The sequence below is a fragment of the Dermacentor variabilis genome, chromosome 8, assembly GCF_050947875.1.
Source record: "Dermacentor variabilis isolate Ectoservices chromosome 8, ASM5094787v1, whole genome shotgun sequence".
In the NCBI taxonomy this organism is placed as follows: Eukaryota; Metazoa; Arthropoda; class Arachnida; order Ixodida; family Ixodidae; genus Dermacentor; species Dermacentor variabilis.
This window is the reverse complement of record NC_134575.1, coordinates 133793507-133817458: the sequence shown is the minus strand read 5'-3', so window position 1 is coordinate 133817458 and position 23952 is coordinate 133793507. Positions and strand designations below refer to the sequence as shown.

The following is a 23952-nucleotide window of genomic DNA, read 5'->3' as shown; positions in this document are numbered from 1 at the left end:
CAGGCACTTTGCCAACAGCTATTGAGTGCCTGTACCAACAAGTTTTGAAAAGTATCATCAACACAGATGACTTGAGAAAATTCCGTGGGCAGCATCACAAAATGGTAATGTCGCGCCGGGAGCAGTCGAGCGTAGCATGCTGCATATAACGGCGTCAGGTGGCACAGAGCCGAAACGATAGCTTCAAATTGCCGATATTTGGTTATACGTAGGGCATGGCACTACACGCACACAGTGTGAATCGTGAATGCAACTTTGCTGAAACCTTTCTTTTTTTTTTCAAAAAAGATCTACATCATGTCACTAAAACAGGTGTCAGGCTTGTACACTGCCAACACATACCTAGACTTTTTTTTTTTTCTGAGAATGAACACTACACAACTCCCAAGCAAGGTGTCGACACAGTACATGAACAAGCAAGATAAAGCAATGAAAACGTAGTCGCTAAGTGATAACAGAAAAATATCAGCAAAGGAAATTCAATGATCTTGGCACGGCAAGCATGCGGTACTCAACGATGAGAAAATGCAAGATGTAAAAAAAGAAAGGAACGCACTGAATAGGCAAAGCTATAGAGACGCTCGTTCTTGCACTGCTGATAAACTGTTGAAACCGCGCACATATTCCCCACGAGAAACAACACCGAATGTAGACGTACAAACACTTATAAAGATCCCGGGTAGCTGTCTGACGACAATGATTCATTCGTCCCCATTCGACAGAAGCTCAGCGTACTCCTGGGCCATTTCGCACGTCTTCGATTTGTTAGAAGAGCAAGGATGCATGGTCGAAAGCTACCCACAAGCGGTAACTGCTCGCCTTGTTTGTCCTCTTTTGGTGTCGTATGTATACTATAGCTTCGTCGTATTTACATGCTCAACCGTTCACGTTGCCAATAGCAAATCATACACTCGACGCGGACTTCCCTGGATGTTTGTTGGACCAGATGTTCCGCGGCTCAAATTATTCGCGCTGTTACTGCGCAGAGAAGTCCAAGCACTTCAAACTACTTCAAACGTCTCAACCGCCGGGCGTCTCTCATTATATAACGAGGCGTTGAAGGCGACCTGACTTGGCTCTGACCTTCACTTTCACTGTCGCCATAGTGTGGCAACACACAAAAAAAAGTTCGTTGGCGCAGAGGCATCTCTTTCCCTTCGCATCACACTTCGTGTGCTTTTAGATAAGTAAAAAATAAGAAAAGCGGCAGTGAGCAAAGCGTGTCCTGCGCCCATCACGTGGTTCTTCGCTTTCTGTCGCGAGCAGAGAGGCGTAGCGGAGTGCAGCCATCCCGCTGGCACCGCTGACGGACGCTGTTTCGGTGTGCCCTGCCCAACGACTGATGAAGGAAACGAATTGTGGACTGTTGTACCCGGATGTGATGCTGATTAAGAATATTCGAAAATCTTATCGCCAGAAGCGTGCTCCAGGCGTTTTGTTTTATTAGCTTTAGCCTATACTCGTGAAAGTAGCATCTTCGTTGTTGCCGTTCATTTTCCTTCTTTTCTCCAAATTCCCTGATTTCAGGAAGCGTGCCATTAAAAAAATTATGCGCATTTCGAAACCACTAGGTTTGACGCTAACCTGCTATGCGTTCTGCGTCGTAGGTAAAAGTAAATTGGCAAACAAAACGCGATCGCCGCACTTAACTGTAGCATACGCCTCGCCGCGATGTCGGCTACACGGCGCCACGGCATCGGCGCGAACTCGCCAGCTATATCGCTAAAGACGATAGCGCCCCCTTTGTTGGTGAATTTACAGTGGCTCTATATGTTTCTTTCTTTTTAGCTACATCGCTAAAGACGTTAGCGTCACTTTGTCGGCAAATTGCAGTGGGTCCATGCGTTTTCTTTTTTCAGCGTTTGAACAAAGACTTACCTCTTCGGCCTCCTTGAAATTTCGCGTAGCGGCCTTTGCCTGGGCATAGTTGAAGTTGAATGTGTCGTCGTTGTAGAAGTAACTCTGAAAAATCACAATCAAGAAAGAAAGTCCAGTTGGATAAGCATGCTGAGATAAGCTCTCATGCAGAAGCTTTTTCTCAACTCTTTTGTGGAGTTTTTTGTCGAACGTTCGACCATGTAGAAGTGCTCGCAGGTATTCATTTGCGATGCGTTAGGGCAAAGAACTACAGACAGAGATAGAGGTCAAAGTAATACCAAGGTATTGAGTGACCCAGGTAATACGGACACTGTAGGACCGGGACAGCGTAAACATTTTATCACAATTCTTATTTTCGCCTTTTCACGCTTCGTCAGTGATGAAAGTGGCACTTTGCATACTTCACCACCGAGATCGGCGAGTGGTGCATGATATCGAGCAACAGGTATCCTAACATCGTACCGGTCTTGTTGTATACCACGACCAAATACGACGCCACTTGCTGCGACAGAGCTAATGTATTGAAACAGTTCAACGACTACACTTTTTTCTGGCTCCGGTGTGCCGATGATTATATCACATTTATCGCAATGCAAAAACAATGCTAATGGACGTTGCCTTCAGTTTTAGCAAATGGCAAAAAATATCTCGCCCGAGCATCAGTGCGTTTCATCTCTCACATTCTACCGTCAATTCACCCCCTATAATAGGGCCGGCCCGCCCGGGAAACTATAATAAGCCATATCTTGCTGCGCTAGATCAGTGGCAGTGAGGTTCCCCCCGCCGAGGTCGTGGGTTGGATTTTTAAGCTGCATCTGCTGTATTTCAGTAGTGATATAATCCAGATGGAATGCAAAAATGGGCAAATAATTGAAAGCGATATAGCAAGGTTAAGCACTGCGAGTGGACTCCTGGGACGGCGTTCAAACAAGTCGCGTGTGAGACACGTTAGCGCGACGCTGCACGCAAGGGAAGTGCTCCTGGGCAGAAGAGACAGCGCCCTGGTAGCGACCAGGCGTCTCACAACGCTGGCACGTTGAGGATCGTCGCGAGTTGTGTTGCAGCCGTCAAACGACGATGGTGCACGAGAGGAGACGCATGGGAAACCGTCGGCGTCTTCTAGCGTGCATTGAAATAATATGAATAACGTTAGCTTGACGTTTGCTCTCCGTTACACTCGTACCAGTGCGCGCACGAAGCAGATGAGCACATTTAATGACAATGTAGAAGTGCTCGCAGCTATCCACGTGCGATGCGTTAGGACACAGAACCATAGACAGAGATACAGGCCAAAGTAATAACAAGGTATTGAGTCCATTCAAAGAAAACAACAGTTCTAATATTTCGCGCAAAAAATAAACCACTTCACATTAATCATGCCATTCATTTTCAGAGCCAACGCATTGAACTGGTTGAAGAATTTAAAATTCTTGGAGTATATTTTTCTTCTAATTTACGTTGGGATGCCCATATCAAACATCTCTGCGCCAAACTTTCTGCGGTTATCGGTGCTTTGGCATGCTGCCGCACATTACTACCAACGAGAGCAAAACTTCAAATATACTATGGTCTCTTCTTATCGTATATAAATTACTCTTTCCTTGTCTGGGCTACAACATCCTAATCTAACTTGCAAAAGCTGGTAATACTTTCAAAGAAAATCGTTCGGTATACAAAGAACGTTAATCGGCTTTCACCAAGAGATAATATATTTCTCAAATACAGACTAAACAGCGTAGATAAATTATACGAACATAGATTACTACACATGATTTACTTCTCATCCGAATATGTTAAGAATTATTTTACATCCCTTGCTCAGCTAGAACTCTGCACTCACGCGAAAAATACTACACGAAACCCCGAGGCGTGGAACGTACCATGGTTTCAAAACAATTACAGCCTACAGTCTTTAACATATAATGTACCGACTGTACTAAACAAATATAAGCACACAGCTACACTAAAGAAAAATGGTTTGCGCGTGACTACTTTCTTTCTTTATAGTGACACTTTAGTATGTTGCATTCAAGTGTAAAATGTCATTTTCATGCATACGTGCGATGTGTAATGTTTGTTGCGTATAAAGACTTCAGTGTATATATCATGTGAGTGCTACTACCATGTAAGGGACCCTGGGCCTCCGTCAAACTGCTGCGAAAGCTTTTTGCCGAGGTGTCCCTCCAGTTCCTTTTGTTTCTGGTAAATAACATTGATTGAGTGATCGATCGATTGATTGATTGATTGATTGATTGATTGATTGATTGATTGATTGATTGATTGATTGATTGATTGATTGATTGATTGATTGATTGATGTCACAACACAAAGGAGACAGAACAGGACAGAACCACAAAGAAGACGGAGCATGCTCCCTAAGAGAGCACGCTAATAATAAACAATAATTGCTTGACTGCGCATCTTTCAGCGCATTCTAAATCATGCGCTTGTTAGCTGAGATTTCATGATGCAATGATTCTGGGTAAAAAAGCAAAGTCAAAGTGGTACCAACTTCTAGAAATGCTTCAGATAAAAGAAACAAGTAACGCGTGAGTGAGTCAGACTTCTGTTGTGTTGTACAACGCGGAGTATAGTTTCCTTTAAATATTACTTGATAAAATGCCCTCTGTACTCCGTTCGCCGTAGCTTGTGCTTCCGCACACTGGAAAAAAAAAAGTATTTATTTGTGTTCTCACTGCCTTTTCAATAAAGCTGTCAGTAGTGCATGTGAGGTGTTTCTTTGTGTCTTCTTTGTGGTTGCGCCCTTGCACTACGTATACTTTACGTCATTAGGTCGGAGCCTAACAACATGTACTCTTGCAGCAGCTCAGCGGGAACGCTAGTGTGCTTATAGCGTGCAGGCGCCCAACGCTCATGCCGCAGCCCAAGGCAGAACACTTCTCTGACTCCATCACCGAGCCGATTGAGCGTTGAGTGACGATGCACCCCCTTCGCTGTGTCGTTCTTTTGCAGTCCAACGCAGTCAGAGTCTCTGGATATCTTCTGCGTGTACAGATCGGGACAGCACGATGGTAGTGTCGACCACGTGAATCCGCTTCGAACGGGCGTATAATTATCACGGGAATAAAACATTCACGTACGTGCAAGTACGTGCGCACCGAACAATTAACCACCAGGAGGGCAATTAAATAGGGGTCCTGGTGGCGCAACCCACCACCCCGTTCCAAAGGGGACGCTCATAGCATCAATCCATCCAGCCATCCATCCTATGTGAAAGCATTTGCCTTATTTCAAGTATTACTGCGGGAAGTGAGCGTCGGCCACAAACGAGGTGGTGAAACAGCAGCCATGTGCGATAAGGTTATTTTAGTGCGCTAAGCAACAGGTGGTGTCCAAGTTCACGCCCCACAGGGTTGCGTAGTGGGGATTTTATATGTGGGTCTTAACTACTACCCTTTTGCTAGTTGCATGCGGCGGAAGCGACTTTTGGAGCCAGAAATACGTCATACACGTCGGGTTATGAACATCACCTATGCTGAGTTTGGAAGTTGGCTATATTTCTAACATCACGTCACATAACATCGCGATGAAGCGCATCCGTTTGGTCAAGGAGATGAAGATGGCACCTGCGGATGACAGGTGGGCTTGGTGACTAGTGGGGCAGTCAACGGATGTTTATTTAGGTTTTGAAGGAGTTGTTTAATAATGGTGCTATTATCGAAGGAGAGACAACACGCTGGCATGCACTGTAGCGATGCGTGGCCGAGGCGAAGGTGGGGAAGGGTGGAGACGGCGGAAATACTAACTGAGATGCGAAGAATGCCTGCAATTGAGAGGACAGTCGGAGCACAGGTAGGCGAGGTAGCGCGAAAGTGTATGTATGTGAGCATAATGCAGAAGATATCTCGCATAGCTCGAAAGTGCACATGAAGGCACTCATCCGTAGAAACCGAAGTCCCCGGGCAAACAGTCCGAGTCATCGCTCGGCGGTGGCCAATAGCCTATTCAAGAGGTTCGCGCAGCCGTGCTCGTCCCTAAATACAGCGGCAGAAGGACAGCACTGACGGTCCCCCGAAGCGCACTGAAATGAGCAGCCAAGCCTTACTGTGTCAATCCTCTTGCGGCTTAGCGCGATCATCGCTCGCATTGCAGTCAGTTGTGTACAATAAATATTTAACATCGGCCACGCTTTCTTAGAAAAGTTCAAGAACCCCAACACCTACTACTTCCAAATGGCAAAAATTGTTGGGGACGAAGTTAATATATTAGTTCATTATGTTATTAACAGAAAAGCTTGAAAAGTGAATTACCCTAGCCCAAAATAAAATGCAAAACGTCATGAGCCATTCAGCTCTGCGAAGGTGGACGACCAGTGAAGCTGTTTAGCACACGACAAAAAGCTGATGCAGAATTTTGAACAGAGGCACGAATTCATTTATCGTACCGGTGTGTGGCCATGGGACGAAAGGTACCCGCACACATTTATTGTCATTCGCTTGGGCGACGGGACCGCTGCCCCGAGGGGCCGAGGGAAAGTAGATACGCGTGACGTTTCGACAGGACCGCCACCACGGGAGAGCGGAAGGAAAGGAAAAGAGGTACACAAGCGCTTGGAACGCCGACAAGGGCGGTGCGAACGTCGACATGGCTGATGCGGGCAGGCCTTTTAGGCTAGGGTCCGATCGTAGTATCGGTACCTGGGACATCTTTGTGCCTCACGTGTGACAAGGGTAGATCAAGAGCGCGTTACAGGTCCCGGAGCCCACCACCCGGAGTCTACAAGGGTATGTGCCATTGCTCTTGGACCCTTTGTGCACTATCTTCGGGATCGACCCACAATGTTGACACATGCATGGAAACCTTGCCATAAACAGCTGCGCTGTAAAAACATGTCGCACATAGCACAGAGAGTACCATTTTCCAACACTTGTCCCTTTGTTTTTGGTTCGCCACATTCGCGCGCTCATTCTGTCAAAGTTCCCGATGCTTCGCGAGCCCAAGCGCATCGAATACAAGTCCTTAGTCAAGGTTCATCTGCTGAATGTTCACGCTCCGTTACAGGCCTGTGCTTTTCTTGGATTTTCCTCTGTTTCGCATCCTTTCAGAAAAAACGTCGGATCGCGCACTGTGGGAATCGATGTTAGGCGAAGCATTTTGCGGGCAGCTGGCTATCTATAATAGTTTGGTGTTCCGCAAAGCTTTACCAGGAGAACCAACTCGTTTGCGTGTATCGCGTAGTGAAACGCGTGTGATGCGAGCGTACGTGTGTGCAATGACAGCGGCAAGAGGAGGACCATGTTGACGACGATCCTGTGACGGCAGCGGCATGATTTTTACTGAGTTCGACGCGAATTTATACGTTGTGATTCTTGCGTTCTGCATAGCTACTGAACGGGCGTTCGCGAGAGCAAAAGGAATTTTGACGTGTCCTGGGAGTAAGTGTTAAGCAATCGTACATAACAACGTTTATGTCTTGTAATTTATTTCAGAATATCGACGACATTTGTACTGCGGTGAAAAAAACCCAGTACATACTCAATCTGGGCTTATCACGAAGGCGATGGAAGTTCGCGCAGTTTGTAGGTAGCGTTGCGTACTGCGAGGAAAGTACTGAAGAACGTGGGGCGATCCCGGAGATGGCGCAGTCTATCAGTTCGCCCGAAGCACGAGCTGTCGTCACTATAGAAAAGAAGACGAGGAGTGGCGCGGGGCGCACGAGCCAGACGTCTCGAAGAGATGTAGTCGACTCTGGCACGAATGCGTGCGATCGTTGCCTGCTTATTGCAATTAATGAAACGATGTATGTAATACATACCATGCAACAAGAATCGTAGCCTAGTGATTAGGGCATTGGGCTGCTGTTTTCGAAGGCGTATGTTTGATTTACACAGTCGGTCATGCTTTTTTTATTTCAAAAGACCGAAGTGTGGCGTGACATGAAAGACCTACCTAGCGACGTCCCGCGAAGCGCCTAGAATAAGGCAAAGAACGCTTCATATTCAAATGTATACAAAGCATTTCATTAACTTTACCGCCACACCCTAGACGAAAACGAATGTCGCAAAAAAGACTGGAGAAAAAATGCATTGAAACCACCATCTTCCAGCAGTGTACGGTTCATCTTCGCACAATGAGATTCTGTTAAGTTTACACCTCCGCTGAGCAGGCCGACAAAGAACGGCATTTGTACTTCCACAAGAACATTTGTATTTTGTGAACATCATCGGAACGTTGGCGTTTTTTTTTATTTATTTAGGACGTGTGTAGGCATTTCAACTTTAGAGCTGCGTCACTCGTCTGTTCGTTTTAGCTTTGCTTGAAGTATTTGCGTGCAATGGCGGCGTAATGAGTTTTGCAAGCAGCGTGTACAAGCCCCGTATCCTTGTATTATGATGTAGCAACCGTCCATCACTTCGTTGTCCCCGCCGTAGGGGTCATTGCCCCTTGCTCGAACCGAAGCGGCTGTCCGACAAGGGCACCGACGCCACTCCGCCAAGCCTGCTTTTACGTCTGAATAAAGCCAGTCGACTCCCCGTTCTCAACCTGTCAAAACGTGTATTATTTGTCTCCGCCAAACCGAGCGTCCAACAATGACATGTAAAACGTAAATGTGGCTCTCGTGACGAAATCATGCACAAGAGACAAGTCCCGGCACGAGCATCTAGCACTTCGCCTTTGTTTGAATGATGAATGGTGGTGCCACCCTTTGGGCAAATATGTAGTGCGAAGAAGTGAGCTTTCAGCACAGGCCAGTCAACGATACATATAAAGGGGTAGTACAGAAGGTTATATAGGGCGATTCGTTGCATGCGTGCTTTGCTGCGCGAATGTATTCGGAAATAAGACAGCAGCATCAGTGACCACGGTTAGCCAAATCTGGGAGTGTTCTCAAAGAAAGCTTCGCTTCAAAGGAGGAGTAGCCGGTGCCAGAAAGTGCAAGCTATGGTTTGGTTAGCTACGCTGACAGCATGCCCACCTTGATGGAGTTCAGGTAGAGCAGGACGTCGTCGAACTGCTTGAGCAGGAAGAAGCAGGACGCCATGCACTGACGACCAGGTATGGTGTCTGGACAAAAGACAAGAAGCATGCGTGCCATGGTGTACAACAAAGGGAAGTCAGGGACCAGTTAAATTCTGTGCATTCAGGACAGCGTATGCGAAGCACATTCGTATCTCACATCTACACTTTATCCCGACTAAGTATGCTGCTGATTCAAAACGCCGATATGTCTGACCGGGGATGTTAATCTGAAGAGACACTGCTAGACTGAAACAACAAACAGGTTGCTTTTTTTTTCGTAGAGTGCCCTTTAAAGATTCTATGTAAATTTCTTTTGTAGGGGAACAGTAGTAAATACGGGAAAAAATCAAGTCAGCGTTTAATGTACTTTATGGCAGCGCCACACCAATAATTTCATTGTGACGCCGCGCGTATTGCAATATTTTTGCTTATTGCTACTAGTTTCAGAAAGGAACATTCTCTTATAGTTGCCAATTTAAGTACGTGCTTAGTGGTTACTATAAGACGATCGTGCTTTATAGGTGAACAACAAGCAGCTGTGAATTAAGGCTGCGAAACTGTGAAGTCACTGAGTGACAGCACGCGAACCTAAATTCCGTGTTGCCACCTACCTTTCGCTTTTGTATCATAGTTACTGTGTTTACCAATCGTAAGCTAACTATGGACGACCGCACGCCAAGTTTCATCCTAGACGCCAGCGCTCGTTTCTCCCCTGGCGGAACGATTTCATCTCCAACGGGTGTAGGTTTCCGCCGCCGCTCTCCTTAGCGGTAGTAACCGCGTTTAGTTCGCGCTGCGCGCGAGACGTCTCTTGTTTGCGACAGCGCCTCTTCGGATGACCGGAAATTATCATTGTGTTGCTAACTGTCACGAAAGCAATGTAAACACTAAAGGGTTGATGCCACCAGTGAAATTCTGCCGATTCACAAGAAAATGGTACGAAAAGAGCAGACGACAGACATCGATTACTGCGGTGCGCCAAGCGAAGTAAACAACTGACAAACGAAGCGAGCTCGTTCATTGATCACTCCTGAGTGTATGACGGTTTTTATATGTAACCCACATGAATTTAATAATTACTCGGTACATAATCCTTTTATTCATGTAAAAACTTCAAGTTGTTCGACGAGCGTTTGTCCTGTCTTCTTTCTCGTGTTTCGTTCGCGTGTGCGCTGCCCAAGAATGGAAACCACTTCTGTTGTACGCGCTAGCAGTGGCCGAAGTTCACGCGTGCCGAGAAATTGAATATGTGCACGATGCATTGAACATGACCGGAGTTCATTCCCGCTTCACCACTGCACCGATCGGTCGAGTTACTGGACGATACACGCCCGCGTCTTGGTCGCGTCGGCATTGCTGAAGCAGGAATGATTACTAAGACTTTCAACTTCCGTCTCTTGAGCACTGTTAAAAAAATGGCCAAGCTGTCTACATTGCTGGCTCTATTCCATATTGTAGGGGACGTACTAGTTAAAGTTGATGTCGTACTTGTGCTATGCAGCGATATATTTTGTTTATTTCCGCACAGTGTCGATGGAAGTCCGTTGTCGCCATCAGAGACAACACGGATTTGTAGCAAACATATTGTGTGTATCGTAATCTGTATCTAATCTGCTCAGCATGCAGCGCGCTCTGTGTTCATGGCACGATACGCCCCCATGTGATAAGGGCGTTACCCGCCTGTTCACAACGTGTATAAAACCAGTGCTGAATAAACGCTGGGGCTCACTTTTGCCCAGCAAGTGACACACGACGTGTCGTCGTCTGCTCCACTCGATGCATGGTGTCAGAAGTGGGATAGCATGGCAATGCACTTCCTGCACGACGCGTGAAGACCAGCGATCCTGTGGCGGAAAATGGATTTCCTCAAAGCACCGGAGCCGCTCCTTACAACAGGCGACCTGCGCAAGAACTGGCAGCTCTTCAAACAAAGGTTTGAAATTTTCCTCACGGCGTCAGAGGTCGCAGAAAAGCCTCGGACTGAGTCCAAGAAGACAGCGTTGCTTTTGAGCGTCGCGGGCGCAGAGGCCATTGAAGTCTTTAACACCTTCACGTTTGCAGCAGGCGAGAAGAACGACGACTATGCCACAGTGGTGAAAAAATTTGATGAGTATTGCATTGCACAGACCAATGAGGTTCACGAGAGGTATATGTTCAGGAGAAGAATCCAAGCTGCTGGCGAACCAGTGGAGCATTTCTTACGAGACCTGAAGAATCAAGCACGTGCTTGCAACTTTGGAGCTTTGGCGGAATCGATGGTCAGGGACCAAATTGTGTTCGGGATAAATGACGACACGGTACGTGAAAAGCTCCTCAGGGACAACAACTTGACCCTGCAGAAGGCAGAACAAGCCTGTAAAGCAGCTGAAGCATCAGCAACTCATAAGGAAATGTGGAACCAGGAACACCAAGTGCATCCTATCAGCAGGACTAGCACGAGCCGCGAAAACCGAGAACAGACACGTTATGACTGCCGAAACTGCGGCGGAAAACACTCCACAAGAAGGTGCCCTGCTTTTGGAAAAACGTGCCGGAGATGTCAGCGGAAAAACCACTTTGCCAGATGTTGTAAAGCGACGGCAGTTGTTGGCGAGTTGCAAAGCGGCCAAGACGATTTCGAGATTCTCGACGTATCCGCAAAGAATGTGTCCAGCAAGCATGACTGGACGGTGGAAGTCCAAATCAAGAACGTGGCAGTTCAGTTAAAGGTTGACACGGGATCGCAGGCAAATTTGTTGCCTTATGGATTATACGCCAAAATGAACCCACAGCCGCCCCTGTACCCCAGCAGCGCGATTTTACGCTCCTACGGCGGAGATGTAATCAAACACATTGGCGTCATGCGGGCCGAAGTCTCTTTAAATGGTTGCATTGCCATGCTGAGCTTTTTCGTGGCACGAAAGGGGCGCCAAGCAATCCTAGGACTTGAGGCGAGTGAACGCCTGGGACTGATTTCACGCGTGAACAGCGTGTCGCAAAATAGCTCTGAAGAAGTGGTTGCCAGCTTTCGTCACCTTTTCACTGGCACCGACTGCGTCAAACGAGTATACCACATGGTGCTTCGCAAGGACGCCACGCCAGTGGTTCAGAGACCTCGTCGAGTGCCACTGGCTTTAGAGGAGCCACTTCGGGAGGAGTTGTCACGTATGGAACAAGCCGGAATAATTGCAAAAGTCACTGAGCCAACAGACTGGGTGAGTCCCCTTGTTATCGTACGAAAGAAAGACGGGAAGCTGCGAGTCTGCATGGACCCCAGGAAAATAAATGAGTGCCTCAAGCGCGAGCACTACGCGATGCCGAGGCGGGAAGACATAGAGGCCGAGCTGGCCGGCGCAAGAGTATTCACTCGCCTAGATGCAAACGCAGGGTTTCACCAAATTCCCTTAGATGACGAGACGTCTAGGATATGCACTTTTGCGACACCCTTCGGCCGCTATCGATTTTTGCGACTGCCTTTCGGAATATCATCAGCGTCCGAAGTATTTCAGCAAACCCTAAGTGAAATTTTTGACGCGCTTCCTGGCGTTAGAGTGTATGTCGATGACATACTCGTGTGGGGCAATTCCCAACAAGAGCACGACCAACGTCTAAGATCAGCGCTAGAAGCGGCAGAACGTGCGGGCCTTACGTTCAATCCAGCAAAGTGCGAGTTTGGCGTTCAACAAATTGAATTCCTGGGCGACGTAATAAACGAAGAAGGAATCCGTCCAAATGCATCCCATGTTGAGTGCATGTTGCAGATGGCACCCCCTAGTGATAAACTAGCAGTTCAACGCATGCTGGGTGTCGTGAACTATTTTGGAAAGTTTTTGCCAACACTAGCAGAAAGGACAACGCTTCTCAGAAGCTTGCTAAAAAAAGACACTGTTTTCGAATGGTCGGCAAATCACGAAAAAGAGTGGAGAGCGCTGTGCGACAGCCTTAGCAAGCAGCCCTTGCTATCAGTTTTTGACCCTGAAAAAGAAACCAGGTTATCATGCGATGCGTCACAAAACGGAATCGGTGCTGCCTTGCTGCAGTATCACAACGGTGCATGGAAACCGGTTGCATACGCCTCCAGAGCGCTTACTGATACGCAGCAACGCTATTCACAAATTGAAAAGGAAGCAATGGCCATAGTTTTCGGCTGCGAGAAATTTCACCATTTCATGTATGGGCGGAAGGTTGTCGTTGAGACTGACCATCGTCCGTTGATCTCCATATCACAGAAGGCGATCGGTGACATGCCGCCAAGACTGCAGCGATTTTTTTTACGTCTGCTACGCTATGACATTTTAATGCATTATGTTCCAGGAAAACAGCTCCTACTGGCGGACATGCTGTCCAGGGCTTCCGTTAAGGGCGCAGCAGATAACGCAGACAACAACAACGACGACGTCGAAGTGCACGCAGTAAGTGTGGTTGATTCTCTTGTCAGCGAAACCATGTGGAAAGAACTGGCTTCCGAGACACGAAAGGACACGCAGCTCGCCGCTGTGCTAAAGCACCTGGAGAACGGGCAACCAATTGAAGGACCGTTCAAGCCTTTTGCCGCTGAGCTATCGGAAGTAAAAGGGGTTCTCTTGAAAGGCTGTAAGATTGTCATTCCGGCCAGTATGAGGCGCGATATGTTGGCCAGAACTCATCAAGGCCACATGGGAATTAACAAGTGCAAAGAAAGGGCACGGCGCCTGGTGTTCTGGCCAGGAATGAACACTGATATCGAGACGTTTGCACAGGCATGTTCTGTATGTAAAACGTACGCTTACAAGTTGCCGCAAGAGCCTTTGATTATGCGTCCGGTTCCAGACCAACCATGGTACCGCGTCGGCATGGACATTTTTAGCCACGCAGGTCGGTCCTACTTGTGTGTTTATGATGCCCTATCGAATTTTCCCGAAGTCCAACAGCTCGTAGACACTTCAGCAAAAACTACTGTAGATGCAGCAAGTGCCATATTTTCCAGATATGGCATACCTGTAGAGGTATGCACTGATAACGGGCCTCAATTTTCCAGTAGAGATTTTGCCATGTTCTCAAAAGTGTACGATTTCAAACACGTGACCTCAAGCCCGTATTTTCCCCGCTCCAACGGACTCGCCGAAAAGGGGGTACAAGTAGTCAAGAGAATCTTGAAGAAAACAACTGAAGCTAAACAAGACTTTTGGCTTGGTCTTCTCGCTTACAGGTCAACTCCACTGGAATGCGGCTGGTCACCAGCCGAAATATTACAGGGACGCTCGCTGCGAACAACTCTACCAACCGTTCAGGTCGGACAAAGCCGGCGGGTTGACAAACGCCAGCAAACAGACTACTCAAGAGGGCCACTCGCACCGCTCAACAACGGCGAAACGGTCAGAATAAAAGACAGCTCATCATGGAGAAGAAAGGCTCGGGTTCTTCAGTCGTCTGGTCAACCAAGGTCATACGTTGTCATGACTGAAGACGGGCAACTCTTGCGACGCAACCGCGAGCATCTGCTGCCAACCAGAGAATCTTTTCGCCTTAGCGGTCCTCCTCACGACGACGAAGGTGTTTTTCAAGAATACGCTGCCCCTGCCAGCACACAACACGACCCAGAGGCGGCGCAAAACCCAAACAGCACAGCGAGCATTGTGCCGACAGTTCCGCAACAAGCAGCTGCTCCAAGGACTACAAGACAACGCAGACCACCTCGGCGCTTAATGTATGACGCGAACTTTCAACAAGTGCCGTGACTGTATTCAGTGCTCTGATCTTTGCTGTAGTTTTGGATGTGCAGTGATTCTTTAACTTTCTTTTTGTTCTCCCGAGCTAAAAGCGCTCCTTGTCCTAAGTTTTTTTTTTTTTTCGTTACGAAGGGGGATGTATCGTAATCTGTATCTAATCTGCTCAGCATGCAGCGCGCTCTGTGTTCATGGCACGATACGCCCCCATGTGATAAGGGCGTAACCCGCCTGTTCACAACGTGTATAAAACCAGTGCTGAATAAACGCTGGGGCTCACTTTTGCCCAGCAAGTGACACACGACGTGTCGTCGTCTGCTCCACTCGATGCATTGTGAGAAACTGAAACAAATGATTTTAGCTCGTATGTGCCGCATCGTATGTGCTGACAATTTTTACGGCGGCACATACGATGTCGTTTCCAATTACCTGCTCAGCGTCACTTACATGGTCAAACAGACGCTGCGCTTTCGCCGCATTGCAGCCATAAAAATAATCGTCAAGCGTACCGATCTTCTTAAAGGCAAATAGAAACGTGTACAGCCTGTTTCGCACTTAGGGGAAAACTCGGAACGTATTGCATCGCAATGCGGCAAGCAATGGAGTCGTGCAGCGGTAGCAGCTCGAGGAGGCGCAGACGCTCGAGGGGCGGAGTAGTGATCTGCGTCGTCTGCAACGGCGGCGCGCGCTGGCCGCATTGTCGGGAAGCGTGCTACTGTCAGGGACAGTGCATCGATTTTATCGGTACTGCGGGAACTGAGCTGATATTCTTTACTAAACGTTGTGCGTCGCCAAACTCTCAGCCTTCATTGGCGATAATGGAGTTCCACACACTTCTTTTGACAGCATGCTTCGTTTGTTCTTTCGAAAGGCAGGGGTACTGAGCGCGTGCACGTATATTTCTTCACTGTGTGTGCTACCGTAATAAGCAGCGACAAGACGCACCAAGATGCGCGCGCAACGTGCTCAGTCTTTGTTTGACCCGAAAGGAAAACAAAGCACTCAACAATGATGACTATGGGGGTCGAACACGATGAAACAAACGGATACGATTAAAGGAATGTTTTAGGTTAAGGCAATGAGCTGGAAGTGATTTTTCTCGACAATCATTCGCTACACCAACAGACCCTGCCCGCCGGCGGGGAATTGGACGCGTCACGCTCGGAACTTCAGTTAGTATCTCATCATGGCCCCAGCGGCAGCGATGACAGCGCTCATCCTGGAAGGCAGAGAAGTGTAGGATGAATTGATCAGGGATGTGTTCATTCGCAGCACGTCTCAGTCGCTGACGATGGTGGATCGAAGCCTAACCTCGGGCGACTGATAGAGGGGATAGTGCGGCAGCGATACTTTCAACGAGCCCCAGACATCTTAAATGATGTTGGCGCCCGGGGATTGAGGCGACCACTTCAAGAGAGTGACTGCGTGCTCTTCAAGCAGTTCTTGCACAACACGAGCAGTGTGGATCGGCGACCTATCGCGTTAAAATATATAGTCTCCTTCCAGAAACGGGCAGTCAAGAATGTATGGAATCAGTACGTCGTCTATGACTGCCCAGCAGCGATGAACTTACCTTCGAGGCGTATCAGTGGGCGTTGCACAACGCTTAGTAAAGAATACCGGCTCATTTCACGCCGTAACGATGAGATCGACGCCCTGCAACTGACAGTAGAAGGTTTCCCGGCAATGCGGCCAGCGCGCACCGCCGTAGCAGACGACGCCGTTCAAGATCCCGCCCCTCGAGCAACCTGCGCGAGCTGCTGCCGCCGGCTGACTCAAGCGCTCGCCGTATCGCGATGCAATGCGCTCCGAGTTTTCCCCTAAATGTGAAACAGACTGTACATCGCCCTTCGATTGAAATGTCCACGCGCACACACGTAGGCAGACACTGCGCGCGGCACGAAACGTGCCCAAACACGCGCAGTGCAGGAGGCAATCAAGGCGGTGCGAACGAGAGGTGGGAGAGGAGTACCACCCGCTAATAGAATTTTGCATCGCATGCGGCGCTCTGAACACCGGCGCAGCAGCGCCGCTCTCGGTGCCGTTCTTGTCCATAGGACGTAGCTAGCTAATATTTGTTAGCGTAATATTCAAAATTTCCCTTAACTATATGTTTCTCATTAATTATCCTTATCACAGTAGTGTTTTACACGTGCTGTGCTTCCAAGTTTGGCTGCTCAACTTGGCTCGTGTCTACTCGCAACAAAAAAACGAATGAAACGTCTTTACCATAATTCAATGCCTTTTCGATTCTGCAACTCAGTTATTGTCCCTTTCTTCGATCCATCGTCTATTCACTGTTATAAACTACCTCCTTGCGGTGGTACAGGTGGTATGCCCTCTTCACTGTCTGCAATCACTGAGAGCTTTCCGTGTACGTGACTACTTGACTTGCAAAACATGGTCACCTACCTGAAACTTGTCTTCAGTACTGACACAGAAGTCGCAAAACAATTGTTTCTTCAATATTTGACACGACGGACGACTCCACTTATCTTGCTGCTTTCGAGGCATCGCCTCCTCAGTCACTGCCGCGTTGTTTTACGTCAGCAATTGCCAGTGACCTTACGACGACGCAGCGCTATGAACTTCTTCACTTGCTCAAGGGCTTCTCTTCTTTCTTTAACTGCCAAGCAACATCCCTCGGCCGCACAACGACTTTCTCGCACACCATCGACACTGGGAGCCATGCACCCATTCGGCAGCGTCCCTACCGAGTATCGGCGACCGAAAGACGCGTTATCAATGACCAGGTAAACGACATGCTGAAACGTGGTGTCATCCGGCCTTCTAGTAGTCCCTGGGCATCACCAGCCGTCCTAGTTAAAAAAAACGGCCGTGACTTAGCTTGGTTAAGCCTGGTGATTGCAAAGCAATAGTGTACACAGAGGAGTGTACACTATCCCTGTTCAGACAATTATCCCTGTTCAGAGGAGTGAGATGTATCATTATCGACGAGGTCAGCATGTTATCTTCGGACCTGCTTCGACAAGTGGACCGGCGGCTTCGTGAAATAAGGCCGGACAGGATGTTGGAACCCTTTGGGGGCTTCGATATCATTCTATGTGGAGACATCAGGCAGCTGCCGCCCGTTAGAGCATCCGAGGTGTACAAGCGGCCAAAGTCGTGTGGAGCCGTGTATAACACAGATGTTCTACCGTGGCATCACCTGGAATACTTCCCCCTAACCCAAGTTGTCCGCCAAAGCGACGCAGTCTTCTCAACTCTCTTAACCAAGATTGGCGATGGCACGTTGTCGCCGAGCTGCATACTGGGCACGCCGCTTAGAAAGTCGTTCTTCTTCCGTCTCCGTAGCTCGCTGATGCTGCCTCTTTGCATTCTGCCGAGCTGCCTTGTTCGTAGGCACCATCGTAACATCTGGCTGTATGACTGCCTTGGCGAGAGGAGCGGAGCTGTTTTATACAGCTGGTATGACGTCACTCTGACCGTAGCGCCCCTGGTGAGAGGAGCGAGAGTTAGGCCGCCGTTGGTGGCTACCGCCTCGCCTCGCGACGGCGTGAGATGGGGCCCCGTTTTTACACAGCTGGCGTGACGTCACTCTAGGTCACGTGGTGTGACGTCACGCAGCGAGGACACGCTAAAGGTCAATGGTGCCTACCACCGCCTCGCCACTGAACGGGCTGAAGTGCGACCTAAAGTAGTATTGCTTCCCAATAAAAGACGGCGCCATTCGATTTTGCGTGGATTATAGAAGGCTTAACAAGATTACCCGAAAGGATGTATACCCGTTGCCACGTATCGACGACGCCCTTGACTGTTTGCAAGGAACGGAGTTTTTTCCTCCTTAGATCTCCGCTCTGGCTACAGGCAGGTGCCCATAGCTGACGCTGACTGTTCTAAAACTGCGTTTGTAACACCAGACGGCTTGTATGAATTCACTGTAATGACGTTCGGTCTGTGCAACGCGCCCGCCACTTTTGAACGCATGATGGACGGCATCCTGCGCGGCCTAAAGTGGCACACTTGTCTCTGCTACCTCGACGACGTTGTCGTCTTTTCCCCTGATTTTCCGACCCATCTTCGCCGTTTACATCAAGTTTTGACCTGTCTCCGGAATGCTGTGCTCTAGCTTAACTTAAGAAAGTGCCTATTTTCAGCTCGAAAATTGACTATATTAGGCCATGTTGTCTCCAAAGGAGGCATCCTTCCTGATCCTGCTAAACTTCGCGCCGTATCCGGATTTCCGAAGCCCACTAACGTAAGAGCACTACGTCGCTTCATTGGCCTATGCTCCTATTTTCGACGTTTCGTTCGCAATTTCGCTACTGTGATCGCACCACTAAACCAACTCCTACAAGGTGACAATGAACTTTCTGCTTGGTCGGAAGCCTCCGATGATGCCTTTACGACTCTTCGTCGCCTACTCACGTCTCCGCCGATCTTGCGCCATTTTGATCCAGGCGCACCTACAGAACTTCACACTGACGCCAGTGGTGTCGGCCTTGGTGCCGTGCTCGCACAGCGTCAGAGCCCTAATGCCGAATACGTGGTCGCTTATGCCAGTCGTACCCTCACAAAACCTGAGGCCAATTACTCAGTAGCAGAAAAAGAGTGCCTGGCTATCGTATGGGCTCTTCAAAAATTGCGCCCATATCTCTATGGTCGACCCTTTGACGTGGTGACGGATCATCACGCTCTTTGCTGGTTGTCTAACCTCAAAGACCCGTCGGGCCGCCTCGCCCGGTGGGCCCTCCGAGTTCAGGAATATGATATTCGTGTCGTCTATCGCTCTGGACGCAGACACTCTGACGCCGATGCCCTCTCGCGCTTCCCAGTAACTTCCGACAGCACTACTTCTACCTACAGACATATCTCACCACTTGACATCCTGGACATGGCCTCGAAGCAACGTCAAGACCCATGGATCGTCATGATATCCAACTTTTTGTTAAATCCTCCGGCAGCTTCGGCACCTCGAGCATTACGCCGACAGGCGCAGCATTTCACCATCCGCGACGGACTTTTGTACCGCCGCAACTACCACAATGACGGCCGCACATGGCTCTTAGTAGTGCCCCGCCACCTTCGACAAGATTTGTGCCCCGCTTTTCACTCTGACCCGCAGTGTGGTCACGGTGGAGTGCCGAAAACCTACACACGGCTTCGCCTACGATATTATTGGCGAGGGATGTACAACTTCGTCCACAAATACGTACGCTCCTGCATTGCCTGCCAACGCCGCAAATGTGTCCCGCATTTCTCCACCGCACCTCTCCAGCCGCTTCCCTGCCCAGCTCAGCCATCCAACCGTGTCGGCATTGATTTATACGGGCCTCTTCCATCTACTGGCGCTGGCAACCGATGGATTGATGTCGCCGTAGATCATTTGACTCGATATGCCGAAACCGCAGCTTGCCTGCCGCATCAGCAAAAGACGTCGCCTCATTCATTCTGAACAACTTTGTTCTCCGCCATGGCGCACCCCGTGAACTGCTGAGCGATCGGGGTCGCACATTCCTCTCAGACGTCCTGCAGTCATGCCAAATTATTCACCGCACTACTACTGCTTATCATCCACAAACCAATGGCTTAACAGAACGATTCAACTGAACTCTTGGTGACATGCTATCAATATATGTTGCGTCGGACCACTCCAACTGGGATCTTGTACTTCCATTCGTCACATACGCCTATAACACTGCCTCTCCAGCCACTACCGGATTCTCACCATTCTTCTGCTTTACGGCCGCCATCCCTCCAGCACCATTGATATGGTTCTCCCGTACCGGCTGGACCCTGCTGAATGCTCACCTGTTTCTACGGTCGCTCAGTACGCCGAGAAATGCCGACAACTGGCCCGTCCTTTGACTTCTGCTCAACAGTGCCGCCAAAAAGAGTACCATGACCTCAGCCCACCCCCTCACCCCTTCCCTATCGACTCACTCGTGTGGCTTTGGGTACCGCCTGTTGCTGCTCCTGGCCTTTCGTCCAAGCTCCTTCCGAAGTACCACGGGCCCTATCGCGTGGTTTTGCAACCATCACCTGTTAATTACGTAGTCGAGCCCGTGTTACCATCTCCCGATCTTCGTCATCGGGGACGAGACACTGTGCACATTGACCGGCTGAAGTCGTATTACGATCCGCTCACCTCTTCCTAGATCGCCAGGTTGGCTACTCTTCAATTCCGGGGGTGATTGTGACGAGGAAGATCGGCAGGCTAAAAAGCCCCGTTGCCATCGTGTGGCTCATATCCAGTTTGTTCACTGGCTGCGCCCTAGCTGCTGTGTCGGGTCGCTGCTTCTCTGCGACCCGAATAAACCCACTTTACAGTATATATTATTGTCCGAGCAGCGAGCCTCCTTTTAGGAGCATGGATTCGCCGGGTCCACACTTTGTTGCAGAATGCAGAATGTCGAATCAAAGCTACAGGCAAAGACGAACGCCTCTGCCCAACGAGCGCCTCTAAAACGAAATGACCTGTATGATGTAGGCATGATCATGCCTCGACCGATTTCCTAACCTTCCCATGTATTGTGATGCCTTTAACAACGAATACGATTACAACGAATTTGCTACAGCAAATTTGCCTGTACAGCGAAGCAATTTAGGCGTACCCGACGGCAGAACTGTTGCTGTACAGTGAACGCCACGTAGTATAGTGCCGTCGCTACCCACCGCAGAGGCTACTTAGTTGTGCTCTAAGCTAGCACAAACGGCAGTGCCATCGACGCATTTGACAAGTGTGCCGGTGTCAGCAAGTGTTAAACACTGCTGCACAGCGCCAGGAACTGCTCAACCTGCACGCTGCTCCTTTTAACAGGAGCGAGTGTGACGGCTGAAGAATGCGTCACACTTGAAGACGACGCGATGATGTAATCATAACTGATGACCGATGACGTCTTCAAAGCTATCTGGGTGGAAAAGACGCGAATGTCAGCGATGCAAACAGCGATGAAGAGCCTGTGCATCAACTAAGAATTTTGACGCGAAAGTCGCAGACTGTGTGAGAGTGCTCACAGAGACACTTTTTTATTGTTCGTTTTTCTTTTGGTTTTTTATTCTTTTGCTCTCACCAATTAAGTGAATATGATACATCCGTGCAATTTTAGTAAATTCTACAAAGGATACCAATACGGGTTCCTCGAAAGAAAAACCCCGTAGTCAAAGAGAAATCCGTCCTGGTCCGGGACTCGAACCCGGCACCACCGCTTTTCCGGGGCAGCCGCTCTACCATCTGAGCTAACCAGGCGGCTAGCAGATGGCAGGGCGAAGTCGAATTTGTCAACGACTCGAAGCAAAGGCAGGAGTTTGACGTAATAGTTCTGTGGAAACGCGCAAGGTGGAGAGAAGTAATTAACAACGGGAAAACGAAACATCCACCCATTCGTAGCACTTGCTACAAAGGAAAGTCACACGGGTTCCTCGAAAGGAAACCCGTCGCATCCCCTTCTACGGTAAAGGGTAGCCAACCGAAGCTATCTTCTGATTCACCTGCCTGTCTTACCTCTGTTTTTATACCCATCTCTCTCTGGACGGCAAGCGACGCAACAGCGGCATTCGACAAACCGCAGCTTCACCTCGCGTAATTCCCCCGTTACGCCGGGGAGCCATGCTCTGAAACTCGGTACAATAACGCCGCCTGCACTTGCACATTCTGTCAGACGAAATGCGCACACATATAACAGTGTCTTATTTCACTAATTCAGAAGTACATGTTGCTGGGCTAGTCGGTTCATATTGCCGAGTAGACCGCAGATATGATCACTTTGGCGCAGACAAGAAAGGACGGAAGGGAACAAGGGGAGCGCCCCCTTATTCCCTCCCGTTCTTCCTTGTTTGCGCCAGAGTGATCATATTTATGGCCGACTCAGCATTAATTCACTAAATCCTGCTTGAATTCTTGTTCGATACAGCTTAGCTTTTCCTGAGCATCCTTAACCTGCTCTATTGTGAGCGTTGGGGTGCGCCATTTTTACAACGAAGTAAGTTGTATGATGAAAATTTTTTTCGGCCCCTAGCACTTCACTATATTAACTTTCGACAGTATAGGCCTCGAAATATTTGAGGTTTTTCAGCTGGCGGGCAGCCAGGCCGGCATGTTCTTTTTTCGCCTAAATAGATGCGTTACATTGTTTCCACAAAATATATATTTCAAAGTTCTGCTCCACTTTTCCGGATTCATGCAAAGTTTCAAAGATAGCTTACAAGCTATCCTGAATAGGTGGTGTCCAAAACCGGATGTCTATGACGTGTTTCCGGCTCCCACAATTGCGTCCCTTCAACCAGCAAAAGCACAGCATTTAAGACCCGCATTAAAAATCCACAGGTCGCTACCCTATAAACCGTTACATTGGGCACCGCCTATAGGACGTCAAAAATTTGAAGGTACTGTGAACTGCGCCAAGACAACCACAAAATGAACACACAATTACTGATAACGTTTGAAATGGTCGTTTTCGTGTTTCACGTGTCTGCGACAGTCATGCTGAAATTAACGTACCGCATTCGCTGGCCGATCCTCCGACAAGCTGGAAGAACTGCTGCGCTATCTTCAAGTGCTCCCGCTGCGATGAAGAAAGAAAAAAAAAACGTTGAAGTGATGTGGCGCTGTTTCCCCATTCTACAAACCTATAAATTCCTCTAAAAAAAGAACGCCAACTAGACCTCTCCTTCTTTCTTCTTTCCTAAAATATTGACGATATCCTCTAGTTAGTTGTGGTGCGTAGCTATAAGCCCACAGGACCGCTTTCAGGCACTAAAATGCAAATGCCATGATTGCGTGTCGCACGTTCAAACAATAAAGCAGTTTGTTTTGTACACTCAAACGTAATGAAAGACAAGAAAAGTTCTCCCTGGACACAAATTTGATTTGTTTATGATTTGTTAGATGGGAGATATAGTTTTCAAAGCGATTTTGTAGCACAACGCTTACCTGACCCGCTAGAAGAGAAATTCTTCCAAGCTATATCAATACAAAATTAAAAGGCGTCCATTCCTGCAAGAACGTTATAGGCTTCAATGCTTCAGAGCATTGAAGCTATATTTTTTTGTTTTCGAGAACCTCAAGGATTACATTTCGTTAAGAAATAAAAATGAGAGTCACAAAATTTCACATCTCCAGCGCGATGGGGACGAGATCAGTCAAGCCAAAACGCATCATGTGGAATATCTCAAGGTGACATCGTCGCAGCGCACTTAGCGCAAAAATGAAAGAAATAACAGAATAAAATTGAAACTTCTGCAGTGGTTTTCGAGTGCCCTGAAATAATGTATAACAACGGATTGATATTTAGTCGTTTACGTTGTCTGTAAATTATGGCAGCCTGTGTTATTTGCATCTGGTTAGGTGTGCTCTCTATATTTTTTTCTTGTGAAGAAGATTCCGTCTCTATTTTGGTTGTCGTCCAAGAAATGTAGATGCTGTAAGCTACTTCGTTCACTAAACAGC

General features: G+C 48.4%; 1 protein-coding gene across 1 annotated transcript in view; it reads right to left on the bottom strand.

Annotated features, from left to right (window-relative positions):
• Ttc26 (tetratricopeptide repeat domain 26) overlaps positions 1-23952 on the bottom strand; it is a 144930-nt gene that overhangs the window by 23762 nt on the left and 97216 nt on the right. The window contains exons 10-12 of the mRNA XM_075702906.1: positions 23005-23068; positions 8816-8904; positions 1879-1962 (exon numbers count right to left, since the gene is read on the bottom strand). Of these exons, the coding sequence (XP_075559021.1) occupies positions 1879-1962; positions 8816-8904; positions 23005-23068 (237 nt within the window). The remainder of the gene's footprint in view (positions 1-1878; positions 1963-8815; positions 8905-23004; positions 23069-23952) is intronic.